General features: G+C 42.3%; 1 protein-coding gene across 1 annotated transcript in view; it reads right to left on the reverse strand.

Annotated features, from left to right (window-relative positions):
• SUSD5 (sushi domain containing 5) overlaps nucleotides 1-18,516 on the reverse strand; it is a 481,907-nt gene that overhangs the window by 271,285 nt on the left and 192,106 nt on the right. Inside the window, exon 3 of the mRNA XM_085607621.1 lies at nucleotides 15,787-15,905. Coding sequence (XP_085463747.1) covers nucleotides 15,787-15,905 — 119 coding nt within the window. The remainder of the gene's footprint in view (nucleotides 1-15,786; nucleotides 15,906-18,516) is intronic.

Raw genomic sequence — 18,516 nt, forward strand, 5'->3', positions numbered from 1 at the left:
GTGTTTGTTGATGGACAAGAAACTGCAATGAAATTTAATTTGTGCTCTCACTTACCTATCACTTCCAATGATGGCTTTGAAAAGTATTTTAGTAAAAAAGTAAAGTCAAGAAAAATGGATATTAGATCAAGGGTTATGGAGGCTCACCTAAAAACTAAAAAATATTGGGTTATTTGAGTTATGTTTAGAGTTACATGACAGGTATTTGGTGGAAAAAATGTATGTGTCTACTAAAAGAGATGATTTGATTAGGTGGGGCACCAAAAACTATTAGGTGTAACCCTAATCCTAATGCTAATCCTCAAGTGAATAACAAAAATATTTAATTCAAAGGGAAAATTCAAAAAGGAATTCTCACGTTTTAAGAAAATAACTCAGATATTTGAAGGGGCGTAAATGCAAGATAAGACTGTGTAAAAATGTGCAACCTGTAGCACCTACGGTGAGACATACACCTCTAAGGTTACAAGAAAGTGTGCATAGTGAGTTGAAGCAATTGCAGGACATGGATGTGATTGAACTGGTTGAAACCACAGAGTGGCTTGTTCCAGTTGTGGCGACGAAGTAGGCTTCTGTGGACATATGCTTGTTTGTAGATTTGAGAGCTATGAATCGTGAAGTGATTGTGGATAGATATCCCCTGCCAAATATTGATGAAGTGATGCTTGACGAAGGCAAAGTATTTTACAGCATTAGATTTGACGTTGATATATCACCAAATTGAATTTGAGGAGAGTTGCCAAATTCTGACAGCATTCATAACACTGATGGGCATGCTCAAATTTAAGAGGATGCCTTTTGAGCTGATATCAGCTTCTTTTGTATTTCAGAGAGTGGTGACAAGATTGTTAAGTGACATCTGCAGGATAAGGTCGTATCAAGATGACATGTAGATTTATGGTGAGAATGTATTAGAACAAGATATGAGAGTGAAGTGTGTTCTGGATAAGTTATCAAATGCAGGATTGACTTTGAAAATAGAAAAATGTAAATTTGGTGTGAAGGAAATTTGGTATGGCCATCTGGTTTTAGGGGCTGACATATCACTGCATTGGTGGATACAATTGAGGATGAAGGAACCTGGAAACAAGGAAGAATTAATGTTGTTTCTAGGCATGTTGGAATATTATGGAAAGTTTATTAGAAATAATGCAGATAACTATAATAGTTTACGAAAATTACTTGGAAAAAACATAAGACCTGAAATAGAAAGATGCATTTCAAAGTGAGTTTCACAAGTTAAAAGAAGATTTTAAAGGTGCCCGGTGTTTACAGACATTTGCGCCTGCAGGGGACACCATAGTTGTGACAGATGTTAGTGGAAAAGGGGTAGCTGTGGTACTTTTGCAGAAGAAAAATGGGTCAAAAGACTCTTGGCTTGTGCATCAAGATACCTGAGAGGTTCTGAGATAAATAACTCTGTTATAGAAAGAAAAGCTCTTGCCGGTTATTGGGCACTCAATATGTTCAGGAATTTCATTTGGGGAACAAATTTATGAGTGTACTCACAAACCTTTGCAAGACATTTATAAGAAAGGGGTTGGACGCTATCTCTGCAAGAATAAGGACGTGGGTCATTACTTTACAAGACTTCTGATTTAGTATGGAATATATATTCTAGGTATTAAGAATAACTAAGCAGATAGTTTGCTAGGTTGGTCAATGTGGGTGTTGAAGATGTGAAAGATGATGAAGAGTTTAAAGATGAGTGTGCAAATGTATGTGAGGTTGAACTTGGCGTCATTAGTGAAGAAAATTGGAGACTGGAGTTTGACAAGGATGAAGTTTTGTATAAGGTGATGGATTTGGTAAGAATTTGGGAAGTTGCAATGATGGATAAAACATCGGGCATGGTAAAGAATGAATTGGCTGTGGATAAGGGTCTGTTGTCAAGAGTTCCAAAGTTGGTTCGACCTTTCGGCTTGCGTGGAAGGATATAAGCTTTTGCACATGATGGGCATATGGGTATTGTTGAAACTAAAGAGAAAATTCGGGCTGAATTTTGGTGGCCTGGTATTAATTTAAAAGTTGATTGTTCAGTAGGAGATTGTGTAGATTGCAAAATCTGTGAAAGAACTTTGAAAAACAGAAATGTGCCAATTGAATTTTGTCCTTTGCCTACTTATCCATGGCAAGATTTAGCATCTGATCTGGTAGGACCAATGCGAGAGGAGTATTTGATGCCATATCTAGTTGTTTTGGTTGACTTGTTTTCTAGGTGGGTTGAGGGTGCAAGTGTATGAGGTGTCACGTTTAGTATGATAATTTTTTGTATGATGTTTTTAAAAGGGACAGTTACCCAGAAAGTATTTTGTCAGACAGTGGTCCACAGTTTTGCTCTAGCATGACAAAAGACTATTTAAAAGAGTGTGCATAAATGAAGCTCAATCTATCAACTAGTGATAAAAGGCATGGTGGTGAGATTGAATAAAATCTTGAAAGAGTGAGTACAGTGGGGGAAGACTAATAATCTAAATTGGAGAGATAGGTTACAAAAGCGCCTTACGGTGTATCGTGTGACACCTTACTCGGCGACGGGAAAATATATTTTTGAGTTATTTAAGAGGAGTTCTTTCTGTATTAAAATGAGTCAGGAATTAATAAAGTGAAAAAAGGGGTAAAAGGAAAGGGACTTAGAAAAATGAGTGAAGAATTAGCAAGATAAACAAATGAAAATAAATATAGACTTTGATAGAAAGAAATATTTCACCAGTGTGGAGATAGATTTGGGAGACTGGGTTAAGCTGAAAGCTCAATACAAGAGTGGTTGAAATTCACGAAGGCTATGAAGGTGATTAAACTTTTTAAATGTGCCATAAAGACAAGTGATGGTCAAATCTGAAATAAAACCATGGGGTAAAAATTCTCTTCCCTGTGGAAAATAGGGTGCGGAGGAATAGGCAAAGAATAATATCTAAAAGAAAGGAGATGGAACTTGTTGGTTCAGATGACAGAAGGACATGACAGGAGGAGAAGGAGTGGAAGACTACAGAGATCTCCTGGTTATTTGAGGAATTATGTTAGACATTAATGTGTTTATAACAAGACAGTTTTACTTTCTTTATTGTTTCATCATTTTTCCATTTCCTGATTGTTGCGTTTTATAATGGGAATTTGATGTCATAAGTTTATTTTCTATTAGGATCTACCTTTTAGTTTAGTTATAATGAAGAAGAAGTGTGAGGTTCTGCATCTATGTTCAGACAATCGTGGATTATTGGTAATAGAAGGGAATGTTGAGATTTGATTGACAGTGGCAGTAGATGCTGAAGGCAATCTGGATGTGGTATCTTAATAAATTGAGCTTTGCAAGTTACTTGTATTTTGTAACTAAGCCTCGACATCACAACGTTGCCTATTATTCCAGTTTTTATTTTACATGCATTATTTTTTTAATTTCTTTCATGGTCATAGGGAGACAGAGACTGCTTCTGCTTCTATACCTTTTCCTTGTCTGTGATAAAAGGGAGTGGTACTTGCTGCAGTTCTCCTTCAACTTCAGATTGTCCTTGTTTTTCTTAAACTTCAGGAACTTAGATTTCTCCTGGTTGCCAGCTGACAGTTGATTTGTGTGGCATGGCTGTGGTGACATTTGTGCATTTTGTTCTTATGAAGCGAGTAATGTCGCACCTTGAGATGGAGAGTATGCACAGAAAATAATGTAAATACATGAAATGTTCATTTAGGTATACGTCAGAGAGCTTTGTAATTAATAAGCTCATGTGATGTTTATATATGTTTTGTCTTTGAGCCAAACTCACATTGGAAGTCATGTACCCAATTTGCCTTTTTTTCCAAAATGTTTATTATTTTTTCATTTATGGTTATTCAATAAACAAGGTGGATGTAACAACGCTGATCTATGGTCACACAAGTCGCCATCCAATGAGGTACAAGAGATATATATGATCCACAGTACTGTAAGAGTTCAAACTCACTATTCAGGATGTTCTTCATCTAATCATTTGTAACAATAACAGAACACTTTTCCAACCCACTATGCTCAGTACAGTCACAGGCAATAACCATTTGCTCATCAACGGTACATCGTCAAATGCAATAGTGTCATTAACCAACAACTGCAAAATGTTGGCCTTCGTTCACCAATCAGCAAGGAAGCATGAAACTGGACCTTGTGACAAGGTGGGATTAGGATCTGAAATCCCTAAGGGGATTTGGGGCACAAGGTATTACAGGGAATATTTAGCTGTGTGGGTCCATGAAGGCTGCAAAGATTTCCTCCTACAAGGCAGTGATAGGATTCCTGCGTACTCCCCTCAGTTCCACAAGTTGTATAGTTACTCCCTCTGCCACAGTCCACTGTTCCACCTCCCTTTTTTCACCTGCTGTGGGGAGGTCCTGCTGTTAATTGCCACTGCCATGCTATTTCTCTATGGGCAAGAACTATGGCCAGTTCAAGGAATCTGATGCCCACATTTTTGTTCACCCGCTACATGTAAATTCCCAATATACAGATCTCTAAGGTCCGCAGTTCATGCCCACCCAATGTACCCTACATATCCTCCACTATCCTGTTGCTGTATACCACTATTGTGCAGAAGTTCCAAACTATATGTATGAAGTTAGCGCCAGTCAGGGAGCAACGCGGGTAATGTATGGTATCTGAGAGTAGGAGGATATTTAGTCCATGTGGAGTGAGTTATGTACAGTGCAGGTAATTGAATTGTGGGTATTTGAAGTGTGTGTTCCACATGACTGTGTGCACCCATTCCATAACCAGCTTCCATTCTTTTCCCCTGAATGGTCTTCCCAGGTTGGTCTCCAATCTGGCCTATAGGGCTGGTAACCTGTCCATCACCATAAACAAAGTGGTCTGGTAAATCCAGGAGATGAGTCTAAAGGGCAACTGTGCCTGCAATAACTGATGGGCATGTAGTTTTGCCGGGCCCACCATGGTGCATTAACCCTGTTTATTTGGCGTAGGGCAGGAATTCCACAGGTATTAGGTCATCTTCTCCAACCAAGTCTTCTATGATGTAAATTCTGCCTCAGGTATGATAGTCTCAAACCATTTCAAGCCCAGCTGAAGTCTACCCCTGCATTCTGTGTTCAATGAGAAATTCTCCCCCATTCGTGGTTAAGCCCTTTACAGGCACAGTGGGTGCATATAACGTATAATGCTGTGCTTTCTGGACCAACGATTTCCAGCAGCACAGTGCCATAGTCAGTAGTTGTGGGCACTGCACCACCTCAAACTGACTACCAATATCAACACAATTATGGCACCTCTGCAACACGAGTCTCGCACATCCCTCAGTTTTGCTTTATGGACTTCTGCCATCCACCTAGCCTGGCACTGCCGCTGGGCTGACAAGAAATACCACTCAAAGTCTGGTGTTTTATTTATTGAATTTTGTTACAGAAGACAAAGCAAAGAACATGAGACAAAAACAGCCACAGTGTACATCAATGGTGAACTGACCATGTTACATAGTACAAGTAAGGCCTCTCATTTCCATAGGGGGCTGCAGAACCATCCCAGATCAGCTGGCACAACAAGGTATTCAGCTCCCTGAACCAGCTCTGTGGTATCCACATAGGTAGGTTCACAAAGTAGTACAACACTTTTGGCAAGAATATCATTTTACATAATGCAATTCTGGCCATGATTGTCGATTTCTGGGACTGCTAAACTACCCCGCTACTCCTTAAGACTCAAAGAACCCCTTCCAAGTTTCCTTCTCTCGTGGCTGCTCTGAAGGTATATAACCTGACCCCTATATGAGGTCTTGGGGAGCCCATTCAATGGTGCAACAAAGATCATTTCGCAGCGGGTCTAGCAACTTAGGGGACACACAGAAGACACAGGACTTGCTCCAGTTAGTGTGCAGGCCAGAGACCATCCCTAGGGCATTCAGGAGTTCAAAACTCCATAGGACTCCTGGCTCCGTGTCGCGGAGGTACAGGAGCATTTTATCCGTGTACAATGAAATCACATGTTCAGAAATACATATCGAGATTCCTATACCTTTACTCTCTGTCCTCGCCTGGCTCGCAAAGGGTTCCACTGCCGGTGCAAAAATAAGAGACAGTGGGCAGCCCTGCCACGTCCTCATGTGCACCCCAAATGCCTCTGAAATTCGTCGGCCCATCTGGACCCGCGCCAAGGCACCGGAATACAACAGATGAACCCATTTGACCCATCCCGGACCTATGTTCATGTGGCATGTAACCACTCTCAGATATCCCAACTCCAGGGTGTCAAAGGCCTTGTGGATGTTTATGGAGAGAATCAGTGTAGTGGTGTGATATTGAGACAGGGTGTCATCCAGAACCACCAACAACCATCTAATGTTGAAGGAGGTGCTGCTTTAAGGGATGAAGCCGTCTGTGGACCACAGTGTTTGGTGGGGCAGCAGTCAGTTAGCCGACACTTTGCTGTGGATTTTGTAGTTGGTATTTAATATGGAGAGAGAATGTTAGGCGGAGCATGTACCCAGTCTGCCTGACTATATTTCAGGCACATTTTCACCTGTTCCCATTTGATAAGTTTGAAGTATATTCTAAGTGACCATTTTGATTGGGGGAAGATCCCCTTCTTTGCATGTGTCTAAATCAGTTAGACTGAAAGTTGGTAGAGAAATTGGATGTAAGTGAGCAGTGTGACATGATAGTTCGAGCTTGAAACAAGCACTGGCAACTTTAGTAGGTTTTGTTTGCATTTTAAGTTGTGGGTAAAACATTCAGAAAACATGCTGCAATGAAAGAACAATACAAAAAACATTAGCCTTCGATATATAATGTATATATCTGATAATTAATTTTATGAGGGGAGATCCAGAATACTTATGAGATTGTCAAATTGTTCTTCAATCATTGCAGTGCAAGCATTCCATAGGAAGTGGAATAATGCACCAGACAGCCAATCACAGAAGTTGACATAAAAATACTTTCTAGATAAAGCCACTATCTTTGAAAGAATTGGTTAACAGTAGGTAATAATGGTGGCTACATTGTTAGTGTAGACGTAAAAAGTTATGAAGCACTTCTGATCGTATTTCATTAAGCATATAGCTGAACAAGTATATGTAAAAACATTGGGCCTTATTCACAAAAGTAATCTGAGACAAAATCCTAACTTTACGACTTTTGGTATTCACAAAGGACATTTAGGAGTACTAAAGTTAGGATCCCTAACTTTAGTACTCCTAAATGCATTTTGGATCATGCCGTGAATCGTTATTCTGTTTTGAGAGTACAAATCAGGATTTATTGCCTTAACAGAGACCACCAGCATATACCACCCTTAGGACCTTCCTAGTGATATTTTTCCACTTTTAAAAATCGCAAGATTTCGAATTTACTGCAATTCAGGCCACACTGTGCCCCTCACGAAGCTACCTGTTTAGTTACCTCTCACCATTGCTGAGAGCGTGAATTATACAAAGAGATCTTCACGGAAATTGGTCTAGGCGCATGGTGCACTTCAGGACGCCGCTTGTTTTACCACATTATTATTCAACGCTGACTGGCCAAATATCAAAGAGATTTTCATCAATATTCGTCCAGGCGCATTGTGCTCCTTAGGACGTCGCTTGTCTTTCCATATTATCCCTCAACGCTAATTGGTCATATATTTAAGAGCCATGTCGATATCTCATTCAGCATACACAAATGAAAGGCATCACTCATTTTATGAACTCAAAAATTCACATAGAGACAACTGAGGCTCCACCGACAGAAACCCTGTGGTTCCTTCACCATGAAAGGAGCCAAGGGAACCACAAGGTAAGCAGATGAGGGCTCTCTATTTTTGGTGGATTCCCCGCATCCACTAACCTCTAAACAATGCTCTAAATATCATGCAACGCCTCTGCCTTAGGGGAGAATGTTGAATTGAATTACTTCTGGTGTTTATGGATAACTTTCAAACCAGACCAGCTATCTATGATGCATATGATAAGCAGGTAAAACCTACTTCTGTACATAATTTGTAATTCTACACTTTATTCTTCAGTAGCTGTGGAAGGCAAGGCCATGCATGACTTATGCAGAAATTAACAACTCTTGCATTAATATTATTAAAGGCATTCCTCTGCCTGTAATGAGCAATGTGGGTCAATGATATGACAGAGGTTCTTACATTATCTGAAATTAAACTGTCATATGAAAAGTTCAAGAAATATTACTTGCTTGTTCACTATGGAAACTGTCGGTGTTATGTTAAGTCAAACTCTTGTCAGATGATCTACAACCAACCTTATCTTTTCTTTTTTTTAAATAACTATTTTATTGAAAGATAAGCCAGCAGTGCAATAGTACACATTGGGGAACACAGCGAACATTGGAGCATATTTACAGGCCCCTATCACCACAGGAACGTAACTTTTAACGATGTTCTAGTGGCCATAAGGGTTTCGCCTCAATTACAAGGTGGTGTTAAGCCACTTAATGTGGCTTAACGCCCCCTTATAAATATGGCACACTATCACACTATACTTAGCGTGAAAGGGGTAGGCAATGGGTGTTGCAGTGGGTGTTCCGCTGCAACACCCATTGATTTTGACGTTTCCCCCTATTTACAAGGGTGGCGTAAATAGGAGGCAGTGCCAAAATTTAGACCAGGGGAAAACCTGGTCTCAACATGACAAAATGAGGAGAAATTATTAACTTCTCCTTTTTTTGCTGTTTCTATGTGTGCTGCATTGTACAGCACACATAGAAACAAGAAAACGCCATGAATGATTGTTTATGAGCAGGAAGGTGTCCATTCCTGCAGATAAACAATCATTAAAAAAACGACAATTTGCAACTTCTATGTGTGCTGCACAATGCAGCACACATAGAAGTTTCAAATTGCCATTTTTGATTGTTTATGTGCAGGAAGGGACACCTTCCTGCACTTAAACAATCATTTCCTCAACGCAGGCACCCTTGCACTACGGTGGAAGGGTGCCTGCGTTGGCGCTACTCAGATTAATTTAGTGCCAGCACTAGGAAAAATGGAGGGATGTGTGGTATGTTTGTAAATACAGCTCATCCCTACGTTTTCGGAATGGCAGAGCATGGCATTAGCATTTTGTGCTTAACTCAACGTTCCACCATTCCCATGTAAAAAATATGCCCCATCGTATCGTATAACCAGCGCAAGAGACACAAGGTCAAGATCTTTCAGTGCATTCCGGTTGTACTAAACATGTGATGGCAACAGGATCAGAGAAAACCACTGATAGTAGAACTCCATTATTATGAGGATAGCAAGAGGTACATCTCTTCAAGTGGCAGTCAGAAGAAATACAGGGGCAATGTGTGTGTGCTCCCTGTGAGGTCCAGTCCCTATTAATGATGCCCTTAATGGGCCATGAGGGGTATGGGAGCGTACAAGGGAGGGAGGGCCAATAATATTGGGCTGCACTACCCATCTGATGCCCTAGTGGGTGGAGGAGAGAGAGAGAGAAAATGGGGTGGGGGTATCCCTAACAGGGGATAAAGGTAGAAGTGGAGGTTCTTGATTAACCTCCAAGCAGTTCCTTATGTCCGGGCTCTATAAGCCCTGTCGAGCCTGCTCGAGTGAGCATAGCTTTGTACTGCTGTGTGCTACCTCCTAGCTTCAGGAAGGGGTGACAGTCAGTACACAACTCTCTCATATGAATTTACTTTATACATTTGAGCCAACCACTCATCGTGTGTGGGTAGGTGAGGTGAGCACCACTTGCGCAGAATACAAAGCTTCGCAGTGAAGAAGGGTGTCAGTAACAGTTGTCGTTCATAGTTCGAGAGGTCAGACAGGTCATCTGTATCATGCAGCATAAGTATGTGGGATCTCAGTGTCATAAGATACGTGTGATTCACAGTCCAGTTTTGCACATCTCCAGCATCATGTGTGATGAAGGAAGCCAGAGGCTGCAAGGTTTGAGGGGGTGCATTGTTCTGAAGAGGCAGAATTTCATTCATGTCTCCCGGGTCCCTCCGTCCAGATTTTCTACCACTGCCACCAAGTCCTCATCAGTATATTGCACTTGCAAAGTGTTTTACCAATGTTTGTGAAGGTGGGACATGTAGAAGGTAGGAGAAAAGGTGCTGGATTATGAAGTTATAAAGTGCCAAATCCACCATTGGAACATACCCCAAGTCACCAGCTAATGTTGTATGGGAGAAACAAGAATGTTCCATGGCCTGGGCCCTAGGATACTATGTAGACAGTGTTGCAGTTGGATTTCACAGCAGAAATATGATTGGGTAGTCGAAATTCCATCTGTAGAGAGGCGAAGGGCTTCAGCTCCACTTCTTGGATGATATCCTTTAGGATCTGAATGCCCAGAGTCCCAGTCTTTCGACTGTATCAGGTGACCACCAACTCAGATGTCCGCGTTGTTCAGAGAGGGGCTGTAAGATGCAGTCTGGTGGGACCATGCAATAGTTTATGAGACTGGTTCCAGAACCTCACCATTGTGTGCACTATAGGATTGGAGGTCAGTGAGGCCAGTGATTTATGTCCATAGATGATATCCAGTCTGGGGCCAATATGGGCCATGTCACATTCCTGTCTAACCCAGAATGGGGATATGGGGATCTCGGGTCCTTGTATGCCAGTTGGGCCAAATGCAAAACCTGGTGTTCTATACTAGGCACAGACAGGCCACGGTATTTCCTTTGTGCTATCAGTTAAGAAAAGGACAAGCAAGGTCTCACGTCCTCCCCCTCTATATAAAAGATTTTATACCCATGTCTAGTGTTCGGAGGGTGGAGGTACAGAAGAGAAGAGGCAGCATGCCTGGAATCTAGGTGAAGAGGAGATGATATAACCATCTTAATTCCTTGTGTTCTCCCCCAAAGAGAGAGATTGAGATTTGTCCACTTCTGGTACTTTTAGTTATAAGAGGGTCTAGAATTTCGGAGACCATTCCTTCTAAACCTGGATTGAAGAAGATACTAAGTTATTTAGGTCGGCATGGCTTCCACTGAAACAGGAATTTGGCTATAGCTGCCTTCATATTGCTGCGCAACGTGGTCAGTGATTCACCCTTGTCATATTTGATCCTATGACCTGATATTGTGGAGAAGGAGGCGATGGACATTAGAGTTGGTAGGGATCTGTTCAGGTCTGTGAGAGTAAGCAGTATATCATCCGCATAGAAGAGTATATTTGCAGTACCTGTCATGGTACAGATGCCCATTATCTGGGGGTACTGGCAGATGGCAGCTGCCAGAGGCTCCATGACCAGCATGAACAGTAGAGGGGAAAGAGGGTAACCCTGCCTGGTCCCAGTTGGCATTGAGCTCACAGTTTGTTGGCCATCGTCGCCTCCATTATCAGCTGCCCCTGCAGCATAGCCTTGTGGTGCCCCATAGGGCCTGGGGAGAGGAGATAGTCCCCCAGTTATCAGAAAGATAGGAAGCCATGTGGGATCGTGACTGTTTTTTCTCCCGAGGAGATCTATAGTGTGTTACATTAAAACGGCAGGGTTTGTGTATTGGAAATTGTATTTTACAGTCAATGGTCAGTCGAACCGGAGAGTGGTTTGACAGTGAGCTCCCCAGGATGGTGCAGTCTCAGATGGTGGGGGAGGCTGGGTGGAAGTGATAAAGTAATCCGGCTGAGATTGTGTACTGTAGAGAGGAAGGAATATTCCTTGTCTTTCGGGTGCAGGAGGCACCAAATGTCAGAAAGGGCATAGTCGCCTCAGAGATCTCAAATGAGAGCTCTGTCTGCTTCATTAGGTTTATCTATCGGGTCTGTCTTGTACAGAATGGGGTCTGGCACCAAGTTCTCGTCCCCTTCCAAGAAAGTATGGGGGCGAGCTCTGTTAATGGCTTGTGGATATGGGACAGGAATTAGAGTTTAGAGCCTATGGGGGCATAGACTGAGCCAATCCCCAGGGTTCTAGAGACAGTTTTAAGCTGCGCTAGGGCATAGCGGTCCTCATAGTCTGTCCAAGTCCAAGGTAAAGTCTTATGTATGAGCATAGCCAAACCATTTTTCCTGGCTATCTGGGGGGATGTATGGGAGGATGGCGTAGAAGAGGTGTCAGATGATTTGCAGCTAAAAATGATCTTCCCTACCCAGTCCCTTTTTCAGCCTCTTTAGGGGACAGATGGTTTTCTTGAAGAAGGGTAATCTCTACTCTTTGCGAGGCTACATAGGTTTTACACTTCACATAGTTTGTCAATATTTTAACATTGATCAAAACAATAAGGAGAGGCAGGGACGTCATGGCTGGGAGTATAGGATGGTGAGGTGTGATATGCTCGGGAGCATTGTAGATAGTAGTTAGGTGAAGCCAATAACAGAGTCACAGGTGGAAGGCATAGAGATGAGTGGCAGGTGGAGAGGAGACGTAGTCGAGATGAGACACAGTTGAGAGGGGGGAGAGATGGAGATAAAGATGAGGGGGTAAAAAAGAGGAAAAGAGAGAGGAAGAGTCTGTGGGTAGTAGATAGTAGATAGTGGCCAAGGGGGGCACTCCGATGGGAACAAAAGCCAGGTGGGGAGTGGGCGAATAATTACCAATTGAAAGGCACTCAATGCGGTTGCAGAGGGAAAGCGGACACCGCTTACAAAACTGTTTATGGCGGGTCTAGGCTCGCCGATGGGTACAGGCCACCGGAAGGGAATAGGGAGTGCTGAGGGATATGATAACTACACTAGAATAAAACTAAATGTGCATTCAACTTGGCTGAATGGGGGTAGCGGGGAGGGGATATGGTAAAGGAGGGAAAATTATTACAAGAATATGTATGTGAATGTAAGTGTAAGCCAGAGCATTAGAAGGTGGAGGTGCGGCCAGATGCAATCAGGAAAATACAATTGGTAAAATGGAAGAGACAAGATACAATCTGCAGAGTACAGTTGGCACAGTACAATATCAAACAATTGGCACAGAAGAGCACAGCCAGGCAGAAATGCTTAGGAGGTACAGATATAGACGTACAAATAAGCATTTGCAGAGGCCTTTGTGATCGTGCTGATCTCCTTGAAGGAGCGGTACGGGTCTGGGTGAGTGGCCCACAGGAAGCAGTGTTCATGGGGGGATATAAGGTGCTGAGTCACAGGTAAGTGGGCGAGGAAGGGGAGTAAAGAATACGTGAGTAGTAACGCCCATTGAGGCATCAGCATGGGTGGGGGGTGGAGAGCGGGTGTGGAGGGAAGGGGAACTGGGAAGGGCTATCAGATATGGTGTGGGGTAGGGGGAAGGGGAAGGGATTGAGGGAAGTAGGAAGGATCAAATCACAAACATTCCCATAAAAAATACTCATCTCTATTGAAGTGCAATACGTCAATTGTTGAGGGTGCGTCTCATATGCAGTTCACAAGAGCAGGTCAAAAGCCTCACCCCCAGAGGATGCCAGCTTCAGAGGGGACCAGCATTTGTCTGTCATCAGAATCGGTCAGTTCCTCCACCCTTTTTATCACCTTTTCTTCATTCCTAAGGCTCCCAGAAAGGCCGGTCCTGCTGGCATCGTTGATGCTGCACATCAAGTAGAGGTGCAGCAGAGGAATCCGCGGCCATGGGTGGGGAGCGTGAGGTGTCCATGCTGGATTCATTCAGGGAGTCCAGAAATCAGGCCAGATCCTGTGGATCATGAAAATCTCTTGAGCGTCCATCTATGGTGATCCACATGATGGCTGGCTCCAACAGGCCATACTTGATGTCCCACTTTTTTCATTTGGGGAGAATACAAGAAAGCGCTTGGTGTTGGTCTCCAGGGAAAAGTCAGCTGCAATATTGATACAGTACCCTTCCATGTTTGTGAGCTTCCATAGGAATTTGTCAAATATGGGAATGCCTTAGAATGCAGGCAATGATGGGGCGGGCCTGGTGGTTCCGGGCGCAGGTGGGTGGCGTACCTGTATCCTGCGTGTTCTTTGGATTTCAAGAGGAGAGACAAAGGACAACCCAGTCAGTGTTGGGATGAGATTGAGCAAGAATGCTTATGTATCAGAGAGTTCTAGTTGCTCAGGAATTCTGTAAAAACAAACGTTGCCCCAACAAGATCGGTCCTCCCGGTTGATGAGATTTTGTATAATGTGCCAGATGTCTTGCTGGACAGTCTCCAGGTCCGTGATATTCCCCTTCCCAGGAATGAGGCGTTGATCCCATGAGTCAACTTTGCATAGAAAAGTCCCATATCAGTTTTAATACTCTTCATATCCTGTGTATGATCTGTAATTTTCAAGTCCATGGTGGATAGTCAGGTACCAAGAGAGGTGATGTCTTTGAGAATAGCATAAACGGGTGTGTCTGACGTGTCGGTGTTGCTGGTGGCACAGGAGTTTATTTGCTGCCACCCACCACTTCAGTGAAGAGGAGCTGTCCTGAGTTTATCTGTTGCCATCATTGCTCAAAGTGGGGGCATTGGAAGGTGGCTGGAAAATGCCCAATTATACCTATAGGCAGTCACCAGGCAGGAAGTCTCCAATATATATGTGACAGCCTGGGGGGGCGGGGGGACTAGGGAGAAGCAAGAAGATGGAGAGACAAACATGCTCACCAGCAGTAGATGTGAGCAATGTGGTATGGGCTGCTGGAGAAGGGGCCATCTATGAGCACTCCCCGAAGAATAAATATCCAAGCCAGGCCCAGCCGGCTAGAAAATGCAAAGACTGGTCCAACAGAGGCTTCCTAAAGGGGTTTGAAGAGAGAGGGGCTCCCTGATCACAGTCGTACTCATCTCTGGAGCTAGGGCCTACTCTGGAGCAGGAGGCCACTGTCTATGATCCCTGGGGCCAAAAAGAAGCTGTTGATAGCAAGTTGTAGGTTTTGGGCTATGTGCACCAGAGACTAGGATGGCGCGCCCAATCTCTGTAGCGACAAATCTGTAGCCGGGGACAGGAATCCGCAATATACTCTAGGTTCCTGGGGGAGGTAAGGGAAGAGGCACATCTGAAGCATGCTCTGTTGTACGAGGCGGTGCGAGCACTGCAGCTGGGCGAGGGCATCTCGTGTCATAGTACCTGATGCTGGCTGAGAGCAGGAGAGGCTGCTGGTGCAGACAGTAGGCATCTTGTGGCCTGCAAATTAGTTTTGGAGGTGCCAGAGCATGGGGCTTATAATATTGTGCCACCTCTCCGTGGCCAAGGAGGGTGCAGTGGCAGTGTTGGCCTAGTTTTATCCCCGGTGGTGTTGGAACTCAGGGAGAAGCGGCCACATTAGGTTGTGGCGTGACTCCACACCCCCTACAACCAATCTTGTCTGATATGTCTTCATATCTGATCAGTCGTAACATGTATAATATCCGTTGCTAGATTTTCAATACTTTAATGGTTGTTTAGAGTTTGGCAGATGTGGGATTTCTTGGCTCATTACTAGAGTTTTGAGACTTTAGAGGTAGTTTAGAGTTTGGCAGATGCAGGACATCTTGGCCCTATTTAGATAGTATACCTATGTATACACTCTAAATATGGCAGATGCCCTCTTTGCAGTGTATTCCCATGTATACACTCTAAATGCGGGAGACATGATATCCACTAATTTTGTTTTGGCCTCTTTTGTCAATGTAGATGACTTCTATTTATGTCCGTATTATACATTTATCTTATATGAATGTCTAGTAAATATGGCATTCACATTGGAGTCCATGACTCTAATCCATTATTTCAATAAATATTTTCCCTATGAATGAAAATTATTTCCAACACTCAAGATATCAGTGAAACCACTGTCACCCATGATGCAATTCCCAGGCACAATTGCTGGTAGGCAGTGGAGGAGGCATCATTGCATTGGTCAACAAATGTTGTGAAGCTGTTTATCACCACAGGCAGATACTCACTTTAAGAAAGACATGAAAAAAAGAGTTCTGGTCATAATGTACAATGCTTACCTCCATCCTTTATACAAAAGGCATCAAAACTGTCACTTGGTGAGGATACACTTTCAATGTTGACATCAATGGCTTTCATAACATGTTGGCCGCTTCCCATGTTTGTGCAAACTGTTGACCTGAAAAAAATATAGTACAAAAAAGGCCAATAAGAACCTTCTGTATAATTAGGCTTTCCTGTTTTAATTTTCTCTTTTTAGTAAATTCTGGTGTTTTTTTCCAGTGTTCAAGTGATTTCAATAACTTAAAAAAAAGTGGTTATCAGTAATTACACATTTTCGCGCCATTAAAAACACCAGAAACTGCGTTTTTTCGGTGTTTATAGAACGTTTTGCTTTTATTATTTCTTGCTTTCTGCACTGATAGTACATGGTACATAGACAGTGTACGTACAGTGTATATGAGGTCCACATACATTTTTACAAATCAATCTTATTGTAGTACACCATACAGTACTTCTTCAGTGAGTCTTTGGTCATGCACGCTCGCTCTTTCCTTCCCACGTAAACTTTTATCTGTGAAAAAGCTCTCTCAACATTGGCACTTGAGACGAGCGAAGCCAAAACACTCAGTACTCAATTTGTTAACTCTAGCCACTGACATAGCTTTCCATGCCAATTCCGATGTACCTGAAGATTGCGACTCGGTGGCCAGATTCTGCATCAAATGCTTTTAACTGGGCGCATATGCCCTCAGAGTTATTGAAGCGGTCAAACATGAAGCAGCACTTTTGAAGGTCTGGAGATAATTTCCCTTTATGGAATAGTTCTAGAACTTGTGCACAGTACCACAGTGAGGCTTCATTGACTTCAAATGCCACGGTTGGTGAAGGGACATTTCTATGCATCTTTGCAAGCCATTTCTCATACATTGTAAAATAAAATTTCCTGAATTCCTCCTCAACATTTCTTTGCTTACTACGTGAAAAGCACTCCAACATTGAATATGTAGCAATGCCAAAGTCACTAAAAGTGTCACCCAGCCTAGTCTCAAGGTGATGTTTCACATCTAGACCAATTATGCTAAACACTTGGTAGACAAGGGTGTTTTCAGACTCTAGTTTTTTCATTATGTCCACTACAGCAGTCCTGTTCTCCTGTAAAAATCTAAGAATGCAGTAGAGTGTACTTTTTTCACATCAATATCAATATACGACCGAAGATCCTAACATTTCTTGCCTTTGGCATCATCACTCAACAGAAATTCTGTAAATGGTTGCCACATGGATAATATAGCATTCACGGCCTCTAAGACTGAGAAACACCAGCTAAATGACACAGTTGGGATGACTCTTTCTTTGATGCCACACAAAGCACAAAATGAGAAATATTAGCATTTTAGTTCCCGCACATAACAAAATAGTGCACCAGAATGGACTAAAAAGTCAATAGCATTCTTCATTAACTCTGAAGATTGTAAAGATGCTTTCAGCATACCATCTAGCAAGCGGCAAAGATCTCCTACAGGGAAGAACTTTAGCTCAGGTATCGATTTTGACAGTTCATCACACAACTTTTTCATATACGCAGCTGGATCACTGCAAATACAAACAATATCACGCCAATCTTTATTGAACTTGGTAAGAACTTTTTTCAGCAGATTTCCGAGTGATACTGATTTCCATGTTTTCCAAAGGTCTGGTGTCATGTTTTCACCACAATCCCAGGTGCTTGGTGATATCACAATTTTCACATATACCTGTCACTACACCTTTCATTGAATGTTTAAAGCCTGTGTTGTTTGGCAACTCACCTACTATCTATACTGACTCGCTAGAAAAGTGGCCTGATGAATCAAGGGGTTTTACCAATTCTATGTGGGTAAATATGATGGTACATATTGGGAAAGATTCTTATGAAACCAGCCATTTTACCTATCAGTGGAAGAATCAAACATAACCAAAATATCAAATATGATTTTAATTCCTGATTCTCTACAGTTTAAAAGATAATTGCTTCTAAACCCTGCATCTTTAGACCAAAGACCAAAAAACTGAAAAACGCAAAAGTAAGAAGAAACAATATTTTAGTGACATCCCTAAATGACAAAAGTAAAGCATAATTATGTCAGCCTAGTCTTTCTTGCTGCTACCTTGAGTAACACAGTTACATTGTATTGGCCCCTTAAGGAAGAAATAAAAATTACTCTTTCACTCTCCTTTTCCTTTCTTTGAATGGCATTGAAATGTGGCTATGCAGGTGTTTTTTCACTGTTTATATGTTTACACTGGTGAGGGCTATTTCCCTTTCAGTGGTGTTTTATCAGTTATTATAGGTTTAAACCTAAAACAGGATAGCCTAAGTATAATTATAAAGAGTAATTGTGATTATGGTAATTTAGCAAATATACTGGCCCTGATGATTCACAAAGGTAAACTTACACTTTTGTGGAGACTCCACAGTCATAAAGATACAACTAGTAAAATACTTTTGTGAATAGCCAACAATTGTAACCTTACACAGAAGTGTACATTTAACTGTGTGAATCAGGCATACAAACACAGACTAGACCCGAATTAGTAAGTATACATAGAAAACAATTTTGCAAGGATTTGTTTCAAATTGTGTTAAAAGATAACATCTTATATTACAACTTAAAGTCTCAGGAAGTAAGGACTGTAGGATGAATGGAGTAGAAGTGAAGAAAGCAAAGCAAGAGGACAAAAATAGTTATGAATGGGTGTGGCTTGGACGGCAGAGCTAATGGCTGCCTGATCCTGCCGCTGCGCCG

The sequence above is a fragment of the Triturus cristatus genome, chromosome 5_2 (genome assembly GCF_964204655.1).
Source record: "Triturus cristatus chromosome 5_2, aTriCri1.1, whole genome shotgun sequence".
Lineage (NCBI taxonomy): Eukaryota > Metazoa > Chordata > Amphibia > Caudata > Salamandridae > Triturus > Triturus cristatus.